Genomic DNA, 25,336 nt, shown 5'->3' on the forward strand with positions numbered 1-25,336 from the left:
GCTAGATGGATGCATATGTTTGTTCACAGGTGATGGGCAAGAAGTTTCTTAGACTGGAGCTTCTCAAAATTATGTTTGAGTCACCTGGGAGATCTTGTTAATGTGCAGATTCTCATGCAGTATCGGTGGGTGGCGCCCAGGTGATGCTGGTGACCATAAAGCCCCAACACCCCCAGCTCTACCTTGTCATTGGGAAGAGTGCACTCTGTTTTGGGGGCAGGGCTGAGTCAATATGCTAAAACACTGCCATGAAAACATTAGTTAATAATGAGGTGAGCTGCCTCTGCTTTTAACTCATACTCCCCTAACTTGCTGACCAGGTCTGCAACAATCCTATTAAAATACCTAAATCCATAGGATTTAGGGAGAGCAGTGAGGAAGAAAACAGAACTGGTCAGAAGGGAGCAATCTGAATATTGACAGCAGTTCCTTCTCCCAGAGTATTTTCAGTCTTGTACTGAATCCAGAAACTGTTCTGAATACATGTAGATCTAACTACAGTTGCAATTCTAGGTAGGAACATTGTGCTATGAAGGTGATTAGCTACAAGGCCAATGTGATTGCTATAACAAAACGCTAATTTCACCAATCTCTGGAGTTGAAAATTTGATTTCTCTTGGCCTCCTTCCATCTCTGGTTACATTTTTAGCAATTAATTCATGGTAGTATAGTCAGAACCCTAATCTCAAATATAAATGGGGTGATGGTATTCAGAGGCCAGTTTTGAAAGTAATTCTCATGTGGTACATGGGGAAAATTTTACCTCAATTTACTCCCAGACATATGAAAATAATCCACCCTGGGCCATCATATTAGCACTTTGTCTTTAAACCTAGAACATCCATCAGTCCTTAGATTACAAAAGAAAGGAGGTTCTGGCCCAACCATTGGGAATCTGAAATAGCAAAGCCCATGTTCTCTCCCCATTCTATTTCCATTAAACCCTAAATATGTTCTAACTTGGATGGATTGGTTCTTTTCCATGAACCTGATTAATGTACATCTCCCAATTCTCTTTTCAACCTATATCCATGGGAACCACATGAAAAAATAAAACTGAGAACAATGACAGATATTTCACATACCTTATGTGGTAGCTAAAATGAATGCTATGAGCTTGCTCACAACTAGACCCAAAGACTTAAACATACAGTTTTTAGTTTAAAAAACAGGAAAAAGGGGCCAGCCCAGTGGCACAGTGGTTAAGTGCATGCACTCCACTTCGGCGGCCCAAGGGTTTGCAGGTTCGGATCCCAGGCACGCACCGACGCACTGCTTGTCAAGCGATGCTGTGGCCGTGTCCCACATAAAGTAGAGAAAGATGGGCACGGATGTTAGCCCAGGGCCAATCTTCCTCAACAAAAAGAGGAAGATTGGCATTGGATGTTAGCTCAGGGCTGATCTTCCTCACACACACACACACAAAAAAAAAAACAGGGAAAAAATCAGATGTGTCCAAAATTAATATCATTAAAAAAAAAAAAAAGGCTCTGTGAGAAATAGTCCAACCATCACCACAGCCCCTCTTCCTGCCTGTCATATCTCCTTGGCCTGAGCTCTAATCTAGTGGTTGTCAGACCTTGGGCTATGAATTCCTTAAGAGAAAAGGGGAGTGGGGTGATCTTGGAGCTTTTAAGAGGTGCACGAGTCCATATACACAAAAGCGTTGTTTGTGAACAGAATAGATCATGTCTAACCTATGTCATATTTTTCAAAACCTATGTAAATACCGATGTGATTAATTATATATGGGATTTTAAAGTGTTAATTCATTGTAGTTCTCCCACCCTCACTATATAGTTACTCAATGGTGCCTAAGAATACAGATTCTGCCAAGTTTTTGATTAGAAGTTGGTGGCATGGGATAGTTACTAACTAGGAAGTGGATGAAGGAATTATCTGGGGTGTAAAAAACCCTCTATATCTTGATGTGGATCATAGTTACATAGCAGTGTGTAAAAATTAAAAATTCATCAAGCTGTACCCTTAAGATTTGTGCATTTTACTGTATGTAAATTATGCCTCAATAAAAAGGGGGTCTTCTTACATAAATAGGTTGGGAACCACTATCCCCCAAATCCAGGCCATGTTGAAATCTTTCCCATCTGTGGCAAATGGAAAAAAAGTGGAATATTATGAGTTTGTGATAAAGCTAAATTTAGTGAACCTAAAGAAATGTCCTTTATTCTGAGAATCTTTCTTACTTTTTTGGTGTCATTTATTCTGAGTACTCTTCCTATTCTTTATGTTATTGCAACCTCATTTCTGTAAGAAAGAATAATGATAATAAATGACAGTAGTATTTTCTCTTTTTGTTTTATTTTTGTATTTTTCTTTTGGTATTGTTTGGTGTGGTTTAATACCTTTACTTGGCAAAACAAAAAGCTGATAATTCACTTTTATTTTTTCTTTAAATAATTCCATGAAATGAAAATGTGTTCCAAACTCTCTAAGTGACTGTTTTCCTGGTCCAGCTATACTTTAAAATTGACCATTAGCCCACCCATCTACTCTAATACCTCCACCCTATTCACGAGCCAAGGCAGAGAAGTGCCATCCCCATGCCAACCTGCCCCTCCCCTCTTTGCAGCACCCAAGGAGGTGGCTTACTCTCATCTGGTGAGTTAGAGCAGAAGTTCCCTCTCCCATTGACCTCAAGAGTCCTTGCAGAGGCTTGATAAAGTCCCTGAAGAGGGGACCTATATTTATTGAAGTCCTAGTATAGCACATGCCCAATAAAAACATTATAAATTATCACATCTCAGAGGAAGCAGAGCAGAAACTCTGTTAGGAACCCATCCACCTTTGCAGATGGGGATTCCATACTCTACCTTCAGAACCAGGAGTCTAACTGTCCAACATTTGGCTAAGTTTAACTAAAAGAAAAGTCACCACCAGTATCCCAAATAGACTGTTAAACAAACTCTCCTACTACTGCTATAGCCCATCTCTCTGTGATCAAGGTTATGATTTTAACACATTTTCAGATTTTTTCTCAAGAAGAATTTTTGACAAGGTGTTAGAAAACTGCGTTACCTGTAAAATCCCTTGAGGTTCACTCTGTCCTTTATCAGGTCAGCTGCCTGAACGATAATAATATTTCTCAATGCTCTTCCTGCACAAGAAGAATTCTCTCCATAAATCTAAATGGAAAAGGCAAACATTCACTGTAAATTTAGAACAAGAATGTGACAATGTGTGAGCTGCTGACAGCATACTACATATAAAAGATCATGACCAACTCGCTCAGCTTAATACACTTATATTTTAGCCTATGTAGCTACAGACCTACAACTACCTATTTTATTTAATTTTTGCTATTGGTCTACTTATGCTATTAAGCTATAATAACTATTTTCCAAATGTTAAATTGATTTAATTATAATAATCTCCTTTTACACAAAGTTTTCAGGGTAAAATATCTGTTTTTAAAAATACAATGTTTCTAACAATACAGAAAATTGAAAAATATTTATATTACTATATATTAACTCTGTCATATTGATAATGCATTCATGTAAAGGTCTTGAAAGATGGGAAAATAATTTTTTCCTATCTAGTGAGCATCTTGCAACATGACACAATCTGAGAGCGGCTGCTGTCTTCTTTGCTTTTAAGCTTCATTCAACTGCAGAGTTCATAGTTAATTCCAAGCATTCTGGTTTCATCCACTTCACGATTCTGTCTAGCAGACAAAATTTTCATTTAACTTTTTTTAATCCTCTAATTCGCCCATATGCATCTCCGATTTTGGGAGGATGAAGGAGGGTATTCCTTGGATCTAGAGAGGTCTATGTCCTACTTTATATATTACCTGTTTTCTCTATAATTGGCACCTCCCTCCACAACACAGTGCTGCTCCACAAAGGAAGTTAAATGAAAATGAACTGTCTTCATAAGGGAAGTCTCGTGAAAATTAACATATATTGGGGGTGTGTGCTTATATCTGTTTTCCTGTTTCTTGACGAACTCTTTTTGCACCTACAAAATATTTCATATCTTCTCTCAAAGCAAACAAATTGATAATATATTGACTATAATTTGACAGGGAACACTCCAACCTCATCCTTGTACTTTTTTAATTTTCCTGTTATCACCTCCTAAAAACAACCTGATGAGAAAGTGAGAAGGGCAGGACATGATTTGTTTTTAAGATGTTAAAATTAGGCAAAAAACACACAAAACTTCAACAAGTCAGATGACAGAAAGTATTACCATAAAAGAGGTATGAGTCAGCTGACCCTTGATTAGTCCTGACATGGTATCAATGTTCATTCACTCAACCATTCAGAAAACATTCAATGAGCAGCTATCAAGCCCCATTCTAGATGCAGGGGATACAGTAGTGAACAACGCCAATAAGGTCCCTGCCCTCACAAAGCTCAGTGTCTTGTTATTCTAAAAAATGCAACTCTTTGTCAAATGATTCTTTAACACAACACAACAAAGGCATCCTCATCTTTTTTTAATGAGCATATGGGGATATTCTACTATTAGATAACTACAAACACAAACAATCCCTTTTTACACAGTTTTCAATGTAAAATATTCACTGTTTTTAAAATACAGTTTCTATCAATACGCAAATTGAAAATATTTATATTATGTACTAACTCTGCCATATTGATAATGCATTCACGTAAAGGACTTGGAAGAAGGGAAAAATTTTTGTCCTATCTAGTGAACATCTGGCACCATGGACAATGATCAGAGCATTTCAAACACCTGTGGCATTGTCATCTCCAGGTGAAGGCGATGGTGTGACCAGGAGCAAAGGCAATAGCTGTAACTAGAGAATTCAACAGCAGGATTTGTGAATCACTGTTTCCAAAAACACAGTAGGAGAGAAAAGAATCATACCTGAGAAGGAGTATGTTCAAGGTATGGATTAGAAATTCTTCTTGACAGAGTCTATTTTAAAAGAAAGAAATGGGGAAAAATTAGAACCAAACAGAAATCTTTGTACCATCAGGGCGCAATATATGTAACAGTGGCAGGGCCAGTAGTTGTCCATGCCAAAAAATGTGCTTAAATCTCAAGTCATGGGTCACAGAAGGTTAACGTCCTTATTCAGTGCAAGTATCTGGTCAACATTCCTTCCAATGGGATAGGATATTCCATTTGAATAGCTCCCAATCTAGAGAGTACAACTTAAAAAGTGCAATAAAAAGACTGGGATGTTTTTGTACTTGTCACTTTACTCTGATGTGGTTTTGATCCCATTTCTCCTTTCCTTTGCATTTCTACCTTCACCAATCTAACTCAGGCTTTCTTCACTAGACGCCTGAACTGCTGCTTCAGCTTCTCAGTGGATTTCCCTCCAAAACCTCAGGCCATCCTGCAAACCTCAACTAAATAGATGTCCCTAAATCGCCCCCTGGACTTAACAGTGGGTCTCTTATTGCTTACATGAGTCAATCCAAATGCCCCACCTGCCCGTCTGCGCCCACCACAGTGTGCCTCCAGCAGATGTCTAGTATTCTCCTTTTACCTCCCTAAATGGCTTCTTTGACTCAGCAAGATCTCCACTCATACATGCCTCTGCTCAGACTATTCTCATTAGAGAGCCTTTCGACTTCCCTGATAGTTCCCTGAATCCCACCAGACTTTGAAGTCCAGGTTTGTGCAGTCACCTCCTGGGTGAGGCTCCTCCCACCTACCCTAGTCCACTGGGGTTTGTCCCTCTTTGGAGCTTTTTGGTTTTGTACTATTCATGTGGCAGCTCCTGGGTGCCCTGCACTGTGGGCTGTCTTTCTATGTGGGATTCGCCCAACTAATCCACAAGCTCTTTGAGGGAGTGCTGGCAGCTTTACATACTGCTTTGCTTTCACAGCATCTAGCACACAACCTTGCCCAAAATTGTTTCTTTTTCTATTCATTTACTTATAGATATTTACATCTCTATACCAATTAAGTATTTGCTGAAAGATTTGAATTGTAGGAGCTGATTTTTCCTAACAATCCAGTAAGCAGCACCATCACCCACATGTGCTGAAGCACAATAGAAAACTATTATCATTTCCCATTGCAGTATAGGAAAAAGAACAGAGAAACCAACATTTACTGAGCTTCCAACCTATGTTTAAGAGCTCTTTATACTTCTGTTCCAAGGCCTGCTGTCTTTTGAGATCCCATAGTTTTTAGTCTGCAGCCTCCACTTCTTAGAACCATTTGCTAAATTTATAAAACACCCTGCCAGTCATCACTTTCCAGCATCTGAACCTTCCAACAAATTATAATCTAAAACAAAATTCCTATTCTGCCTCTTCCTCACTCCACACAGCTTTCATACTACTTATCTTCTAGTTAAACTGAAAGAAATATGTGGACTCCCCAGAAATGCCAATTTGTATGCTCTGCTGAAGGTTGGCAATGGCTTCAAAGAAAATGAAATTTATAAGATAGACAAGTCATTTTTAATTCCCATATACTAAAATAAAACATCCCCCACCTCTCTGGTCTAGTCTATAGACACCCCCAATTGGCCCTTCGTAGGTCTTCTGTCATCCCAGCCTAAGTAATGGATTCACTTATTGAAATACTGAACAATTTAAAACTTGCGAATGCACCAGATTTATAATTTGAAGATGAATCATCATGTAAATGATATTTTTTCCCCTAAACAGAGAGACTTTTAAAAATCAATATGGCAGGCCAGAACTGACAATCTTTATTAGTCATCTAATTGCCTGAATCAGCTCAGAAAAGCAACTGCTTCACATGATCTACTTAAAAAGAAAGCTTTTAGGTACAAACAAGTTCTAAAGAACTAGGTAGGGGCTCTTTCACAAAAGAAAGCAAACCACTTCCTTTCTGCTGCCAACCTAAATCTGGCTGTCTCAACACTAGTGTTACACTCACACAATTCCACTTCACAGAAACTTCCCCTGTGGATGGCTTGTTTCAAAAGATTGGTAAGGTGAGTAAATAAAGCTATGAGATTCTTCCATGCTGACTACATAACAGTGTTAGATAAGCTATTAGTCCACAGAGAATCCACAAGAGCAACTTAACAAGAACTGCCTTTTACAGGACACAATCCTAGATTTGTTGTCAGAAACTCCTGTGAAGCCCGCGTTCAACTGGTCCCAGGGCAGTTTTGTTTCATTAACGCCCTAGGACAGCAGCTCTCAAACTTAGCTGAGCTTGGGGAAGCCACAGAGCTCTCTGCAGAACTCTGTAAAGTTTGATTTGTCAAACTTAAAATAACTACCATAACTCTGTACTTTTTTAGAGTCCACTTTACGTAAGTTGTTGGTGTTGACCAAAAACAGCAAGTGCCCAAGACTTAAAGAAAAAAGAACATGGAGGAATCATCCATTCACTACCTCATTTTTAATAGATATTGGGAAAGGATTGTTATGTAATTTTATCGGGGAAGACCATGGGCCAGCTTACAGGAATCTGAGAATCGCTGCTCTAAGTCACCTCACCAATTGCTCTCCCAGCATTTACCTGAAAGAGTATCACAAGAACACCCTGAAAATGCACCTCTCTCCATTTTATTATTCTTTCCTGAACATAGTTACTCAGCTGTTTTCATCCCATCTTTGAATCCGTGGTTTTATTTCTCCTCTCAGCATTCCAGGGCTTCATCTAATCACTGCTGTGCCAACAAACTTCCATTCATTTCACATTTATGAAGCACCTACTGAGCTGTGGGAGCTTCCAGAAACGTCCATATGAGCAAGACACCATCCCTAATTTAGAAATCCATTACCAGAAGACATAGGATCTAAATAACACTTTAAACCCATGAATTCTCTTTCTTGATCCTGATTTCCTATCAATTTACCCTACAATCTTGAATGGCTGGTCCAATGGATGCAGGGTGTCCTCTTTTAAATGGCTCTCACCATAACATCTCATAAATACAATGCCCAGATGAGTTGATGATTCTTTTTCTGCCTTTATTTCCAATTTCCTAGAATTACTTAAGCCAGATACAATGATTCTCTCATGAAAGATATATGAATACCACAGGGAGAAAACTAGTAACAATACAAATGAAATTAGATTTTAATTCAAATTTATTTCTTCTTTCCATTTTAATGAACCATGGAAAACGATCCCCTAAATGATTCCAGCAAATCTCATATTTTAAACATGCATAATAAAATTGAACCCTTTAGTACTCACAAATGAATTTCCTGAAAATAGCATAACACAAAAGAATAATTGGTTAGCAATCATATATTAACTTTTTTTTTTTTTTGAGTTATTTGTCCACTAAAGTTAAACTGTAATAGTCTGCGAGGCTGGGTCTGAACCAAGCATGGAACTCATTCCTGAGTCACTGAAAATATCTTGCTAAACTATGAAACTATCAAACTTAAGTATGATAGACTTAAAGCACATTTTTTATCAGGTCTTAAAGGACGTGCCTTAATATTCTCCTTGGACTGAGTTAAAGTACTTAGGCTACTAAGAGGAGAGAGAAACGAAAGGAGAAAGACTGAATCACTTCAATCACCATAGAAGTATGACTGCTCTGTTACAAACAGGAACCAACGAGAACTACCAAATTTATTGATAACTTGAGAATTCATTCAAGACAACTGTCTGTCACCTTCAGCCATTGTCCTTTTCCCATTCTGAGTAATCAATAGAATAGGAAGATGTTAACGTGGAAGAAGTATACTGAGATTTCTTACAATCCTAGGAAGCCAAAAAGCTTCATAAGTAACTGGAGGGCACGTATATTAAGAGATTACAGACTAAAACAATAGAGGCTCTGATCTTTATTGTTTTAAGACAGTGGGTTCCTTTTAAGCGGGGGGGGGGGGGGGGGGTGATAAACTTATATCTCAGTCAAAGCTTGCTCAAGGTTAAAAAGACAGAATCCCAACCAGTATGTTGGCTTGAGAATTACAGAGTCATCACAAGTTAGGCATAATGCAAACTGGAGACATGAACCAATTGCTGAAATGGAAGGGCAGGGCACTACTTCTCTTTCTGTAAGCTCTGGTCCAATTCAAGCCCACAACCATTTCCTCAGGGATCCAAGGGATGTGCTCCCAACAGTCAGTCACACCCACAAAGGCCATTTGTAATAATATCTTCTCAACATAGGCTGGCCACACCAAAGTCAATGATGTTCTCGAAATTATATTTTTCTACGGCCCTATGATGTCATAAGAAAACAGAATGAAAGGGAAGGTGACAGAAATGCATACTGAGCATCTCCTTTGTCTTAAGCACTTCCCCTATATTAGTAACTGCACCCACCTATTCATATGTTTACAGACAAAAGGCCTGAGCATCAGAGAAATTAAGAAATTTATTTAAAGCCCCAGAGCTGGAAAGTTACAGCGCTAGGACTAAAACAAAAGTGATCGATTCCAAAGCCAAAGCCACCACTCTACTGTAACACACTGCATGTTATTAAATAATAAATAATTGAGTTTCTACGATGTGCTAGAGCTTATACTAAGTATTTTACAGGCACCACATATCACTTAATCCTTGAAAAACTATGAGGTGGGAGGAACTATTATTAATCCTATTTTGCAGATGACAAAACTAGACTAACAGAGGTTAAGAAATTCACCCGAGTTTGCAACCCAAGACTCTTTAGTTACTGCTCTATAGACATATCTCACAACATAGATTGTGACAACTGAAGACTAACATGACAAGTGCATCTAACGGCATGAAGGAGTCACAAATAGTATTCACTAGATCCAGCAGTTCTCAACGCTGGATGTAAATTAGAACCATCTGGGAAACTGAAGAAACAAAAACAGGTGTTCAGGTCTCACTCTAGACCCACGGAATTAGAACCTCTAGGAGCAGAAACTGGGCAGTTTTTGCCACGCTCCCCAGGTAGTTCTAATGTGCAGCCTGGTTTGAGGAAAAACTGTAAAAATCAGTGGTTGAAATTGGCAATTTGAACCTCTCATCATCCACTTCAACTATGAGGCTTGGAGCTCTCTTCAAACATCGCCTCCCTCACATGCTCGGCTGAGGTCAGAACATGGTAGAACCAACAGCACTGGGATCCATGGCTGAGCTTCCAATCTGGCTTGTGTAGAACAAAGAGCCACTGTTTCAGTAAATCCCACCTTGTACCTGTTCATGTGGTATGTGTTTTCTATCCACCCCATCCCAGACATAGCCCTAAGCCAAGGTACCTCCATGTCTGCAGAGTAGCAGAGTGCGTACACACCTTCTGAAAGGGCAAACTCTCTTAATGGCATCCACAGCATTAAACTGCATTTTCACTTTCCATTATTAAAGGGCTCTCTTCTAGTATAAACATGTTTGCCCCACTTAAAGTACAAAATTAAAGTGGGTTCTAGGAATACTTATAAACATTTCACAATCTTGCCTGCCTAGGGAGATAAATCAGCAAGAACCAGCAGCTTCTGGGAAAATGTACACAATAGATACAACAGAAACAAACCTCAAAGCATCAATTTGATTTTACTGAGTCTTTGGGAAAATATCTTTCTTCTCACTGTCTTTACAAACAAGAGAATAGTTTTGCCTACCAGAGTGGGCTTCTTTGGTTAATGCAATCACAGAAAAGACTGTAAAATTTAGGAATCAAGTCACTAAAGATTTTGGAACAACAGTTAAATTAGCAAGCTTACTTATCTCCACTTGCCACAGAATTCCCTGCTTGTATTACCACCAACCCCCCCAGTCATGCCTGGACTTCAAGATGGACCCTTTTCACAGCAGCCAACAGGAAGAAGCTCCCACTAGCTAAATCTGAGACAATTGGAGCACCAAAATAATCAAAGTATTGCATTATAATCCACAGAATAAAGACCCATGAGTCCATATTGACATAAGTAATTGAATAAATAAATGTTTAGGGTGGGGAGGAGAGGACAGTTCTTCCTTAAAGAATTCCAATTACTAAACACAATAAAAAAAGGAAAACAGAAAATCACCATTAGGTAAACACCACAGTAATACATGGTGCAAATAAGGATCATCAATGGATGCTAACATTAGTGGACAAAGTATAAGATACAGGATATTTGCATGGTGTAAAAATGCCTCCCCCCAAGATAATAAGTACAGAGGAAAAACAGTAACTTTTCAAGGGAGCTTAGCAGACACTACCTTAACCAAGTGATAAAAGTTATCACCAATCATGGCACATGTTGACATCATCTGCCTGCTGATACGATAAACTGAGAAAGGCACTCTTCTGGTATTTTTGTCAAAATGCATACCCAAATTTAATGAGAAAACAGACAACCCCAAACTGAAGGACATTCTTCAATATAACTGGCTTGTACTCTGCAAAAATTGTCAAGATTCTGCAAGACCAAGAAAAACTCAGGAACTATCCCAGGTTGGAGGAGACCAAAGAAGAGGGACAACTAAAAGCAGTGTGTGATCCAGAGTGTGACCCTGGACTAGAATAAGAACCTTAGTAAGACAACTGGCAAAATTTGAACAAAGTCTATATTTGAGTTGATTGAGTATGGATGCTGGTTTGAGAACTGTACTGCGGTTATATAAAATGCTAACATGCCAGGAAGCTGTGTGATAGTTATAAGGGAACTCTTTGTACTTTTTTTGCAACTCTTAAGTCTAAAATTATTTCAAAATTAAAAGTTGGAAAAAAAAAAGTAATAGCCAGATTCCTGTCCATAAATAAAGTCTCAAAAAACATTCAAATGTTATTCCAAAATATAGCATCTATTTCTTTGCAAAAGCTGCACTGTCCTCCCAACGACATTGCCCAAGGACTCTACTTGCCTCCCTGCCCACTCTGGCCTCCAGCACCTTCACAGAAATCAGATTAATCTCCCTAAAACATCTCCTTACATATCACCTTGTTTTTAAAAAGCAAAAGTTATTTAAAAACAAAAATATTTTACTCTCCCTGAGTGCTCACAATGTTCCAAGTCTTTAACCAAGCGGTCAACACCCACCTTACTCGTCTACACAGTCCCCTCAGCACTTCTCTCCTACAAACTCTCCACTCTGACTTTTACTATGCAAACCAAGTGCATTCTCACCTCTGTGCCCAAGCCCTTGCCATGACCTCTGCTCCCTGCACCACTTCTCCACATGCTGCCTTTCCTTCGATCCATGCAAATGCTGCATGAAGCCCAGCCAAGCCCTGAGCCTCCCATGATTAATCTCTTCCTTCAAATGCTCTAACACTTGTCTGTATTTGCCACTAAAATATAATGCCTCCTGGCTCCATTTGTAAGTGTATGCCATCTGCCTTTAACCAGCCTCATAAACCGCCAGAGGGACTGATACCTTCTGTAAACCTTCTACAGCGTGTAGCAGGGCCTGACCATCCAATGGTGACTTCTTCCCAGTGTCATACTGCCTGAAAATCCACGAACTCTCAGGCCAAGTGGTAAAGCATGATGTTACCACCTCAAAATCTTGAAACCCATTGCCACCTCTGCCACGCTGCCACCACCACCACCACCACCCTTCCCTTCTCTCATTTCTCAACTCTATCTTAAACGGTCGCATACGGAGCAAGAGCATCTATAGAGGATATTTTCATACACTGAATAATCTATGTGCTTGTTTTAAAACTTAAAGATACACTTGAATACCAATTATTTCTTTGTAGTGAAAAACATTTCAATTAAGTCATTTTGTGCAGGGTCTTCAAGAGGAAAAAAATATTCACTTTTCCTTTCCTATGTTACTGGCAAGTCAGAAATAAGCAAAAGAAATACGCCTTGGAGGAGCCACATTTCTTCCCTTTGGCTCTGGAAACAAATTAGATGTTCCTTGTCAATTTGATACACAAATTTTTGAAAGCTGCCAACAATAAAGGTGATGATGTACAGTCTTCTGGCAGAAGGAAGATTCAGAAAACTAGTTCTCGTTTTTATTTCTCAATTACTCAACTAAGACACAGAAAGAACCTCAGAAATGTAGCTCCAGAAAGGACATCCTGAAGTTACCTGGCCCGTTCCACAGCCTTCATCTAAACTATGTGAGTCAGGTGGGAATCTAGATCAGGGATCTGCAAACCACGGCCCACAGATCAAATCCAGCTGCCACCTGTTTTTCATAAAGTTTTATTGGAACACAGCTGTGCCCATTTGTTTACATATAGTCGCTGGCTGTTTTCCTGCCAAAAATATTTACTATCTGGCCCGTTACAGAAAAAGTGCACCAATCCTGGTCTAGATTACAGAATTTTACAGAGCAGAAGGCACTCTATAATCTCCCTAGCAATATATTCCAATGCATAACCAATTATTGACAAGAATTCATTTTGAACCAAATTATTTCCCACTGCAATTTAAGACTACATCCTCTGAAACTGTTTAAGGTACATTTCCATCATCAATGACATGCTACATAAAAGCAAAAAATAGGTCAAAACAATTTGGGGCTCCCAAGATTAAAACAAACAAAAAAGGAGCAATTAGTTTCACTCGCTTCTTTTAAAATTAGAAACTTCTAATCCATACCATAATGAAGACAAGTCTAGACTACATAAAACTGATACCAAGAGTCAAATATACAAAAGTACTAGAAAATCCAAGAATACGTCATTTCGAACATCTCAATCTTGCAGACAGTATTCTCTCTGCCCGGAATACTTTTCTCCTCATACATATAAGTTTCCATACAGTTTATGTGAAAATGTATTCATGTGCTGAAATCTCCCGTTAGAATTTCTCTTATGTACTTCCAAAGCACTTTGGATTCCAGATACTTATTTATGTTTGGATTTCCCCTACTTCATAATAAGAATCTTAAAGATAGGGTCTATGCTCCACTCATATTTATAAATGTCTTCGGTGTCTAACACGACTCACTGCATACAGTTTATTCTCAATAAATGTAAAGGAAAAAAAGAAACCCAGTTCTTTAAATACCTTAACTCTTTTCAACTTCCGGAGTTGAGGGCTCCTTCCTCTGAGGCACGCTTGTGTGGCGGTTAAGAGCAGAGCGCTAGATTTACATTGCTTAGATTCAAAGCCTATCTGTTCCACTTAAAAGTTGGACGTTCTTGGACAGGTTATTGAACTTCTTGGTGCCTCTGTTTCCACTTCTTTAAATGGGTGAAATAAAATCTCATAAGGTTGTTGTAAGGATTAAATGACCCAAAACAGTGGTTCTCAAACTTTAGCGTGCATCAGAATCACCTGGAGGGCTTATTTAACCAGACTGCTGGGCCCCATCCCCAGGGGTTTCTGTTCAGTAGGTCTGAGGTGAGGCCTGTGAATCTGCATTTCTAATGAGTTCCCAGAGGATGTTAACACTAAGGGACTACACTTTGAGAACCACTCACTTAAAATATGTAAAGGGCTTAGAACTGTGTCTGCTATATAAGAAATGCTCAGTGTTACCTGCTGTTGAGCATTCAGCAAACTTTGTTATTATGAAGATGAATGTGGGTCTCCCCTACTACACTGTAAGCTTCTCAAGGGACAGGATTTTATCTTTCCCATCCACATCCCTAGGACATGGCAGAGTGCCTGTCACAAAGCAAGGCCAGTAGAGCACTGACAGAATTCTCTGCCTCTCACCCAAGGTTCCTCCTGGCCAGAAAAGAAAATAGGATTTGTGGGAAAGAAAACCCTCCTAGTAGCAACATCCCCAGGAGTTTCACATCACGCATCTTTTGGACATGGGCTACTTCAATCATTCGCTTGACCCATGAGGGTTAGGTCCTGTTTCCCATACTTGGAAGTCTGGAAGCACTAACTCAATCTATCAGCTTTTATAAGGTTCTTGGGACCATGGTTCCTTCCCAAATAGGTACAGAATTTCTATAAGCTTCTGTCAATGGTAACCACCTGCCACTACCACAGTTTAAAACTCTAGGTACAGTCAGTTCCTGCATAAAAGTTTTACCTGGACACTGCCAAGTGGAAATCCTGTCATTCATTCTAAATTTATACTGTCTTCTTATTATCACACTTATCTTCCTTAGTGCTCCCAAATCTTTTAGTTAATAATTCACTTAAGGATTTGACAGGATCAATATGAACATTAGCACTCTACAATTTCACATATACAGCTTAAAAATTTATGACACTTGCAATACCAGGGTTATGACACAGATCCTCCACAATTTTGCCAATAATCCTAACAGCTGTGCTTTGATCCCATCTGTAGACTTGCAGTATCATGGAAGGTCATGTTTCTAGCTCCCCTGAAGTCATTTAAAGCAGCTGGGAACCCTATTATTGCCTATCTCGTGCAATTCCAGTTTGAAAAATCATTCTCTTGATGGAGGTAAGAATTGTGTCATCTCATTGGTCAACATCTTACCATTTGCCACAAGCAGCAGGCCTCTGCCTTACTTCTTGCTCTGATCACACATAAAATTGCTAGCTTTGTTGGCCTTCACTTATTTCACAGGCCCTCAGTTAGCTGGCACTTGAGTCTCACAGGCTTGTGAAACTTTATTTACCCTGGGTCACACGTCCTCCTTCCTCTCGGGTACTTGTCTTTTTAAAATCTGAGGTCTACTGAAAGCTCACAAAGCCGCACCAGTTTCTTTCACTTCCCTCTACTTTTCCAATACATTCTAACAGTAATATACTGTAGAATCAGAATTTCTTTCACGTCTTGTGCGTATTTCCTTTTAGTGTTTCCCGCTATGACACCCTATCACGTCTTTTAATTTGTTGCAGTCTGATTCCACGAAGCCCAGGGTTGGGAACAGCTGCACCTTCTCCCCAGCTTCCCTCTCTATAATGGGCACAGCCTAATCAGTATTGTGCTGCATTGCTGCTGAGGAGTTTCCTGCTGACTGGAGGCTTTCACTTTCCAATTCCTGGACACTGATTTAGATTTTCTTCTACCTTCACTGAATCGCCTTCTTTCAAGTCTCCCCACTAAATTCTTTCTTCTAACCTGTCTAGACAACCTTTCTTTTCTCTAATAAGTCATCATAGAGAGTCTTTCTTCAAACTGTTTCTCTCCTCCTGCCAACTTTCTACTCTGGCACAAAGGCCCACTGTAGTGAACACAACCAATGTCCCAGTGAACACAACCAATGATCCTTCAGACAGAAGGAGAAGCAGAGAATGTACCCCGCAGGTCACCAGAGCAGTGTTCAGATGCTGTGGAATTCAACGGGATCTCTAGTTCTCTGGTTTCCCCCATGGAAATTCCCCTTACACTGCAGCAGGCATCAGTAACTGCCAGTCAGTACTGCCTGCTCATTAGGGGCCTCCCAATAGAGGCTTCTGGAATGCTACTAAAACCATCTGGCAAGTATTATCTTCCTCTGGCCCCGTCTGAGTTAATCTCAGATGCTAGTAATCCACAGTTATCCACATCCTTCCTTCAAGTGTGGTCAGCAGCATCGGCATCACTTGAGCCCTTCTGAGAAAAGCAGAGTCTCAGGTTCCAGCCCAGACATACTCAGTCAGAAGACGAAGCTTAACAAGATCTCCTGGCGAATCATATCACAGACAAGTTTGAAAAGCATTCATCTATACTACCTAGATATGAAATCCTGCTTCAGCTACAAATGTTTCTAAATCATAAAAAAGCCCCTCAATATATCAACAGAAATCCTCCTAAAAAAGAATTATATGGGCAAAATGAGTTTTGAAGATGTCGCTTACTCTATTCTCTCTCCTAAAAGATGAAAAATGCACCTAAGCATATGAAAGATGTTCAAGAATTCCTGCAGTAAATAAACCTGTTTAATCCAACATTTCTCAAACATATCTGACCAAGGAATTTTAAAAGTTTATTTTTATAAACATCTGTTACCGTCTTAAAACACAGTTATTGATGTTAACAGAAAACAGTAAATTAAAAAGCCTGTCCCAGAGCACAAGCACCTCCATGTGACCGTCCCAGAGGACTGCACTCACTCCTCCACACCCCTCCCGCCGGCCTGCTGACCAGCGACTTCTCAGCACGTGCATTCATCAGGTGTAGATGTGATGCTGCCGCCTACCTTCCTGGTAGGCGAGGTCAAGCAGAGTTCAGCCTTGCCCTAAAGATGAACAAGAGGGAAAGGGGCCAACACCAGAGCTCCTGAATCCTCAGGTTAACGCGGTTTGTGATTGCCCCAAACTTTCTGGACATGTTTTGCCTCCTCTCTATTTTTCACCAGCTAAGAGGAAAGTCACATTGAGATTCTAATTTACATGTATATATAAGATCCAAAAAACAACTTCACGTTTTTCGTCGTTTACCCCTCCTCTTTAAGCATAATTACTGTAAGAGGTACCTCATAAGGGGTTCCATTTTTAGAATTCCCTCAATTTTTACTTTTAATTGAACTTCATTTTCAACACCTACCACTGCACTCTTTCTGCTTTCTGTCTGTAGGAAATTTGGTAACAAAGTTAATATCTTCTCTAGCTTTATTCAGCTGGGCTAGAGTCAACCACAACCCTAATTTTTTAAGAGGCCCCTTTCAAGGTATGTTAACATTGCTAATCTGTTTCTACATGAAAGATCTAACGTTAATACAGTGCCCTACGCTCCAAAAGTAGGTGACTGAGGAATTAACCGACACAATGTGTATGAATGATAGAGAAGGAAACCTTTGTTAGGGTATTTACGTCACTTAAAAGGGTTTTACAATCCATGGTTATCTAAACACACTCTGCTCTCGCGGCCTTGTCTCCAGGTCCTCTTCTACCCACGCTCCTCCTCTCTCACGTTCTGGTCCAGGTACACAATTAAATATTATGCAGCCATTACAAATATGTTAAGGAAATTATAATACATGGAAGTATTTTGGTGAAAAGTGAAAAAAAAGTAAGTAAAACCGAAGAGACAGTATAAGGTCAACTATACTGGTGAACTTTAAAAACAAATAGAAAGGAATATACCAAACTGTTAATAGTATGGTCTCTGTGTAATCGCTACTGGTAGATTTTTATTTCTTTCTATCTTTCCAAACTTCCAATTTTTCTATATTAAATATATTATTTTTATAACCAGGACAAAAAGCTACTTTAAAAGCAAAATAAATCCCTCAGTCATGCCACTATTCTCCACCTCCAACCCTATAAAGGAAAGGCAAGATCACACAGGCGTGAATGGTCCCTCTTCATACGTAAAGGGTTAAGAACATGTCTACAGTCAGAAGGAAACCCAAACTCAAGTTAGCTTTAATATAAGTGCATATATGGATGAGGGAAAGCGAGATAAACCTCTGGGTAAAGAGCCAAGAAGATAGGACAGGTTCATGATTCTGCTAGGAAGAATGTTTTTACTCCTTCTCCCTTTCTGCTCCACGGGGTCCCTTTAGCCACTCACTCACTCTGCGTGCCCTCAAGAGACACGAGCATGGAGGAGATCTATGGATGGGCGGAAGGAGGCCTCCATGAGAGAAAGAGGGAGACAAGAAGACAATGACAGACTACAGTGGGGAAATTTCAAATGCACAGCAAAAAGGGATGGGGCGGCCATTCCATTTCTAAATGGCCTTGGTGGATACAGGATATAAATCGGGCTTTGCCCAAAGTTCCTATTCTAATAAAATCAGTGCTCAGACTATTTTGTGGACAATTTGCTGAAGTATTTAGGATCACTTTCTCTTGCCATTAACTTCTGAATACTCAGAGCTAAGAACATCTAAAGAAACAATTTGGAAATAAATACCCCAAAGTCAAATATCCGTAATTTTGGGGTTCTCAGTGTTTCAATTTAATTGTCTGTACACAACCAGGTTAGATATCAGCTTCCAGGAGAGATACACAATGGATTAGGAAATGACAGCTACATTAATACATGATAGGAAGGCACATGGTCAACGCAGTTTCTAGTAAAATCTAACTCCCTCCTCTGTCCCAGGGTACAGGTACTGCATTTACTACTCTTGGATATGCAAATTGCACTTCAATGTTTTTATTAAGTGTGATCCTCATATAGAGGACACTGGCTTCATCAGAGCCATAAGCAAAAATTTACGTTTTAATCTCAGCCTCATGGCCACTATCCATCATACTCCTTCCTGAATTCCAAGTGACAACTCTCCAGTTCAGTACAAGAGAATACCAGTCCTCAGACCTCAACATGCAGATAGGGAAGAAGTTCTCAACCCATGGGAGGAAAAGGGGTTTTAAAGAGCCTGTAAGTACATATTCAGTTAACTACTTTTCCATACAGATCTTTCACTGAGGTAAGATTAAATTACCAAGATAGTTGTTTTTAATGTAGTTCCTAAACTAGACTGAATACTATTTTGAAACTCATAGATGGAACATAAAACTGAATTAGACCAAAGTCTTTGCAAAAGATCACAAGATTGAAACTTTTTCATTTTTTGTGAGAGAAATGCCCCTCTCCAGTGTATGAGGCCTGCAACAGCTTGATATTTCTACACCAGTTTGAGTTTGATATTATGTGTGTCCCTTGGAATAAAAGGACAAGACTCCATTAAAAATAGTTACACATTGGGGCTGGCCCAGTGGTGTAGTGGTTGAGTTCACGCGCTCTGCTTCGGTGGCCCGGGGTTTGCGGGTTGATCCCGGGTGCAGACCTGTGCATCACTCATTGAGTTACGCTGTGGCGGCATCCTACATACAAAATGGAGGAAGATGGGCACAGATGTTGGCTCAGAACTAATCTTCCTCAGCAAAAAGAGGAAGATTGGCAACGGAGGTTAGCTCAGGGCCAGTCTTCCTCACCGAAAAAAAAAAATTGTTACAAGCGGTACTGAGTTGACCAAGAACTTTCAAGAGAGGAGTACATTCAGAAATGTGACAGTAGTGAGCAAGTAACCACAGGTTTCCTTCTATTTTTATTACTTATTTCAAAAGCCATGAATTAGAAGACACTCGCTGAGTAACAGAAAAACTTAGACTTCTAAAATACTGTTAAAATCCTAGGGTAAAAGCATACTTATAATAAAGCTTTCATACCCTTCTGGCTTTAAACCCATATATGATTCTGAAGATTGGTTGCACAACAATGTGAATGTGCTTAACACTATTGAACTGTTTACACTTAGAAATGGTTATGATGCTTAAAAATGGTTATGATTTATGTTATGTGTATTTTACCACAATTAAAAATTTTAAACCATATAAGATAGATTCTGAAATTCCAAATTTACTTACAAATGATAATCTCCTAAACTAAGTAAATAAACACAGAGAGAAAGCTATACTATCCAGGTTGAAGGTTCTCTTCTGGGGCACTCTCAAACTTTGCCTGAATTGCCTGCACCTCCATGCCTTGTCAAACCTACTTCTTCATTTCAATGAGGTTTTAAACGGCAACGTTAGAAATGTAATCACCAGCAAATGAAGCTCCAGGAGTTAATTAACCCAATTGTGTGCCCATGTTTTCTTCTTGTAAATGTATTTAAATGCAGCACAAAAGTCGCCTGTATAAATAAAGCCTTAAATATGAAGGTAAAAATGAAGACTGTTCACCTGCAGAGAACAGAACTTCGCTCTTTCCTGACAGAGCACTTTTGCCCTCCACTCACCCACATTTCTGTAGTCAAGATTCAAAGCTAACAAAAGGTTTTCAAAAGTCAATCCCCATTTCTTATTACAGACTAAATTTGACACACATAAGGAAACTTGTTTTTGAAAGCTTTCCCATTTTAAATTAATTCCATGACTCATGGCAGGCAATTCCTTTCACACAACTCTCACTTATGTATCTCAAGCTGGACAACAAACACTTTGACACAATCACAGTCCTATTAACCCTCAGGGGATGCATTAAATCTTGAACCACCTTCTCTCTGGCTTTCTCACACTCTTTTATGCCGGAGGAAGCAACCCACTACAAGGGGAGCAGAGACACAACTGGAAGAGGCTGTGGCTGTTTTTAAATCACTACCTTTCAAACTTTTTTGACTGCAATCCACAGTAAGGAGGACATTTTATATGGTGACCCAGGTCACATCAACATATATATATGTATATAACTGAAACAAAACGTTTTTAATCATCCCTTTATACTGACTCCCAAATGAGATAAACTCTGAGCCCATTACTGTATATATTCATATTAAATGCTAACATTTAATTAAAATGATTCTACAATTCTCATGTTAAACCATCATGAAAAAATTTCCGCTTTTTTTAGCTACATACTTGAATCTTCAAAATATTCAATAGATAAATATTTAAGTACTTACATATTTACATATTCAAAATCAAGCTGAACTGCATGACTCTATACCTAGATATGCTATGTATGTTTGTATGGGGAGAGAGAGAGAGTCATCACTAACCTTGGGACCCAAAACAGCATATTCAACACATGGGATATACTTAGTCACTGATTTTTCTTTTTTTTAAGTAAAGCTTCTGTGTAAATAGACTATGCTCTGGTTTGCCAGAATAACCAACACCCTTAACAACCTTCTTTAAGGGAAAGAGTATCTCAGCAAAAGAATGGATACATGGAATTGTCTCTGAATCAAATTGAAGAGGAAAAAGAAGATGTATTGCAGACATCTCCTGTTCTTTTTTATTTTTAAATATTAAGGCCACCTTGAGAAAAAAGGGGGGCTCCTAAAAATCTTCATAGAGGTAGGATGGTTTATCTTCCATAAGAGTTTCCATTTTGGCTGTTTCTCATTTAACAAAATAACAGGACGAGAGTAAGAAAGATATTAAAAATGATCATGAGGCAGCCCTGATGGCCTAGTGATTAAAGTTCGGTGCTCACCACTTTGGCAGCACAGGTTTGTTTCCCGGTTGTGGAACCACACCACCTGTCTGTCAGTTGCCATGCTGTGGCAACGGCTCACACAGAAGAACTAGAAGGACTTACAACTAGGATATACAACCATGCACTGGGGCTTTGGGGAGGAAAAAGAAAAAAAAAAACGAGGAAGACTGGCCACAGATGTTAGCTCAGCGAGAATCTTTCCCTGCAAAAAAAAAAAGAAAAAAAAATCATGAAAATATAATGTCCAAAAAAAAAGACATAAAGTGGTAGAAAAAAATTAACTAAGCCCCAAATGTAGAGACTGGGATCTTTATGTGTCTTCTGTTGTTAATAATGTTCCAAAATCAATGTTTCTGGAGGAACCATGAAGAACTGAAACAAAGCCCTTGAACAAAGGCTGGCAATTTGTGATAAGGGAAAAGCTTGTGTGAGCAAAGAAGAGGTTGTAGGCATGGAAGGAAAGTCTGTAGCCTAGAGAGCAACCTGGAATATATTTAGCAGATAAATGCCTATATATATATATATATATATATATATATATATATATATATATATATATGTATACACGCAAACTCATTTAGAAATATATAGTTACCAAACATGGATATACTGCTTATTATTTGCCAGTCACTGTCTTAAGCATTTTTTACAAATATCGATGCATTTATTACTCATAATTATCCTTGGAGGCACAGAAGCGTTAAGTAACTTGCCCACAGTCATTGAGCTGATGAGTGGCAGAGAAACCCAGGCTGGTTGTTTTGGCATTTGTGCTCTTAATCCCTACATTCTGTGGCTTCTTCTCTGGAAATGGCTTTGGCTCCTGCCCTTTTCAAAGCCTACCTCTCCAGTCTTCTAATAATTCTGCAGGTCGACCTGTACTCCAACATCCTTCTAGAGTTTGTTTCTCTTGTTTGCAATCAAGATCCCTGATTGATTCAGTCCCAAATCCAATTATAGAGACAAGGTTATGTGAACACAGAGCCTGCACTGTGCTCTGGCCCAATAACTAGTCAATTACCTGAGGAGGTAGGCATGAGGAGGGGCATATTTGTCATGTAGATGAGCAAAATCCTCATCTTACAGGGTGGGAAGCAACAGCTACCAAGAAATTTATGAAAGTAAGAAATAGTGGGGTTCATTATTTTCAATTTCAAGCAAAAAGCAGGTGGATTTCGTGTGGTCAGCTACATAAGTTCACATTTTCTACCTGAGTCTACTGTGAAAAGCAGCTATGAGTATCTTTAGACCACAATTCCCTGGATTTCACACACAGAGAAATTTAAGAACTGGAAAAAGTCAGGAGTGATTCAAAGAAATAAACACTCTCCTTTATACCCAGTCAGCCCACATGAACTATCTTCTACCTTATCTTCCTCCGCCTTAACCCAAGGCTGAGTTTGAGGGCAGCTGGCACAATGCTTATCCAGCACTGAAGGTGGAGACCTGGCACAGAGCAGATGCAGCTTGAGGACAAGGTGTTGGAGAGGGGAGGAGACGGAGAAAGGGGGAGACATCCATTTCCATCAGCTTGGAAGCCACAAGGCAGTACCAGCTCTGAGGCGATGCATCAGAATAGTAGCAGACTGCCATTTAGTCTCTCCTTCCCTAAAGCAAAAAACTGAAACTTCAAATAACGTCCTCAAGAAAAATACCACCATTTAGTCACTTAAGAAGCATCTCCTTTCCCTCTTTTTCTTTCACATAAGCTGACTTAGACACACAGAGACAACTTTTGATTTAAACATACGCACACACACATATTCTTTCTCATAATTTCTTAAACAAGAGTTTCAGGAATCTAAGAGACCTTCTACATAGAATAGAGACAACCTTTGGTCATATTTCCAACAGTTATATTCCTCTCAACACCAGGAACTTATTTTGAGTGCTTGCTGATTTTTAGCTGCCCATAAAAACAGAAAGGAAATCACTAAATCCTGGCATCCTGTCCTTCCCAAATTCTCAGAATTCTCATTCCCAATGCCTCCATCTTGTATCAGGCCCTCAGCCCCTGCCACCTGGACTTCAAGCCCCTGAGTGATTTCCCTGCCTTCAACTTCTCCTTTCTCCATTCTGCACACCACCGCCTAGACGAATCTTTCTAAAGAAACGCTTCTGTCAACTGATAGTGACTGCCACCTTCCATCTGTTAGATCATGTCCACATATAGTCTCAACTTTATTCTGTCCCCCAAACCCACACATGTATTGCATGAAGTGGTTCCCAAATGTCAAAGTGAGGCACAATAAGAATAAGGACAATGTAGTAAATAAGTTTTTTATAAAACTAAACTTAATTATGAAGGGTAGTCCTTTATTCGGGGGTTGTGTTTTTTGGCTTTTGTGCTTAAATGTCTTTCTCTTACGAAATGTAGGAGGTATTTCATTTTTTTCAACACTTATTTGGCAAAATAAAAGTTTGAAGTCATATGTTAGTTCCCACTTAAAAAAAAAATTTACAGGGAATTAAATACAAAGTCTGGCAACCTCTATAGTATACAGGTTTTCCATTGACATTTTCCATTGCTGATAACAAGGCTAACACAAAGACAAAAAGGCAAACTCAAGATCACTTATCACCTTCCCTCAATTTACAGATCCATCCCTTTTACCCAGTTCTCTCCTGCCCGAGCCAAGCCCACCTCTCAATGTCCCTATCACATGCCATGCTCCCTTCTGCCCTGACCTATTCTAATGTCTTCTCTATCTATTATAGTCTCACCAACTAGTTAAGTTCTGTCCTTAAATACTACCTCTGCCCAGTTGTTCTCTTAAATCTTGCTAATCAAGCTCAATCTCCTTTCTCCTCATAGTATATATTGTCTAAAGCCATTATTCTTAAATGAGCCGTCATGACACACATAGTTGCCATATGTCATAGGAGCTTTATTAGTAGTAAGAGAAGTACTGAGGTTTATGAATAAATTTTTTTTATCAAAGCAGATTGGTTTCCTAAAACATCTTTTTCCAATATACTTTCTGAGTGGGAGAGCAAGAGGTGAAGACCAACTTCACGTATAGTCTGGTGGAATTCTTATGGGAAAAATAATCCACCATTTGTTGACTCAAGCCTGGGATGGTCAAGCATGTGAGCACCACACTTCACGTGTCTCATGGCAGAGAGAAAGCTGAGAGTGTGGGACTGGACCCAGCGACATCGGGGAAGAGGTGTTCCACGAAAGTGGAATGATATGAAGAGACGAATCTTAAGTCCTGGCATGTCACTCTCAAAAAGAATAAGCTCCTAGAATTTTAGAATCCTATTCAATATCTACACATATTAGGCACTCTAATACTTGCTAAATTTAATTAAATATTACAAGCAGAATCAGACATGTTTCTCCACCAGTCTATGAGCTTGTTAAGTGGTCTTCAATCTTGCTCCCCTAAGGAATGGTAGCTGGCACGTGGTAATATTTATTGAATAAAAAAGTGGTGAGGCTTTATGGAAGGAAAATATATGTAAGTATACAACCTCATGTACACTTTAGAGAAACTCTTATGGAAAAAAATATCCCCCATGTGTTCAACAAGTATTATTGAGAACCTACTATCTCCAGGCACTGGTCTAACTGCGTGGGGTACAACCATGTATGAAACAGACCATCATCCTGGCCCTAGGGTAGCTTACATACTAGAGGGGGAAAACTGATCATAAACTAAATAAATAAGTTAATTATCAATTGTTTATGTTACAAGGTGGTACAGGAATAGGACACGGGAAGGACGTAGATGTTACAATCTTAAATAACGTGGCT

General features: G+C 39.3%; 1 protein-coding gene across 2 annotated transcripts in view; it reads right to left on the bottom strand.

Annotated features, from left to right (window-relative positions):
- The window catches only part of RAPGEF5 (Rap guanine nucleotide exchange factor 5), a 221,499-nt gene that overhangs the window by 178,788 nt on the left and 17,375 nt on the right, over positions 1-25,336 (bottom strand). For both annotated transcript variants that reach the window (XM_058527007.1, XM_058526996.1), the window contains exons 2-3: positions 4,861-4,911; positions 3,037-3,143 (exon numbers count right to left, since the gene is read on the bottom strand). In XM_058527007.1, the coding sequence (XP_058382990.1) occupies positions 3,037-3,143; positions 4,861-4,911 (158 nt within the window). The remainder of the gene's footprint in view (positions 1-3,036; positions 3,144-4,860; positions 4,912-25,336) is intronic.

This window comes from Diceros bicornis, chromosome 3, assembly GCF_020826845.1.
Source record: "Diceros bicornis minor isolate mBicDic1 chromosome 3, mDicBic1.mat.cur, whole genome shotgun sequence".
Taxonomy (NCBI): domain Eukaryota; kingdom Metazoa; phylum Chordata; class Mammalia; order Perissodactyla; family Rhinocerotidae; genus Diceros; species Diceros bicornis.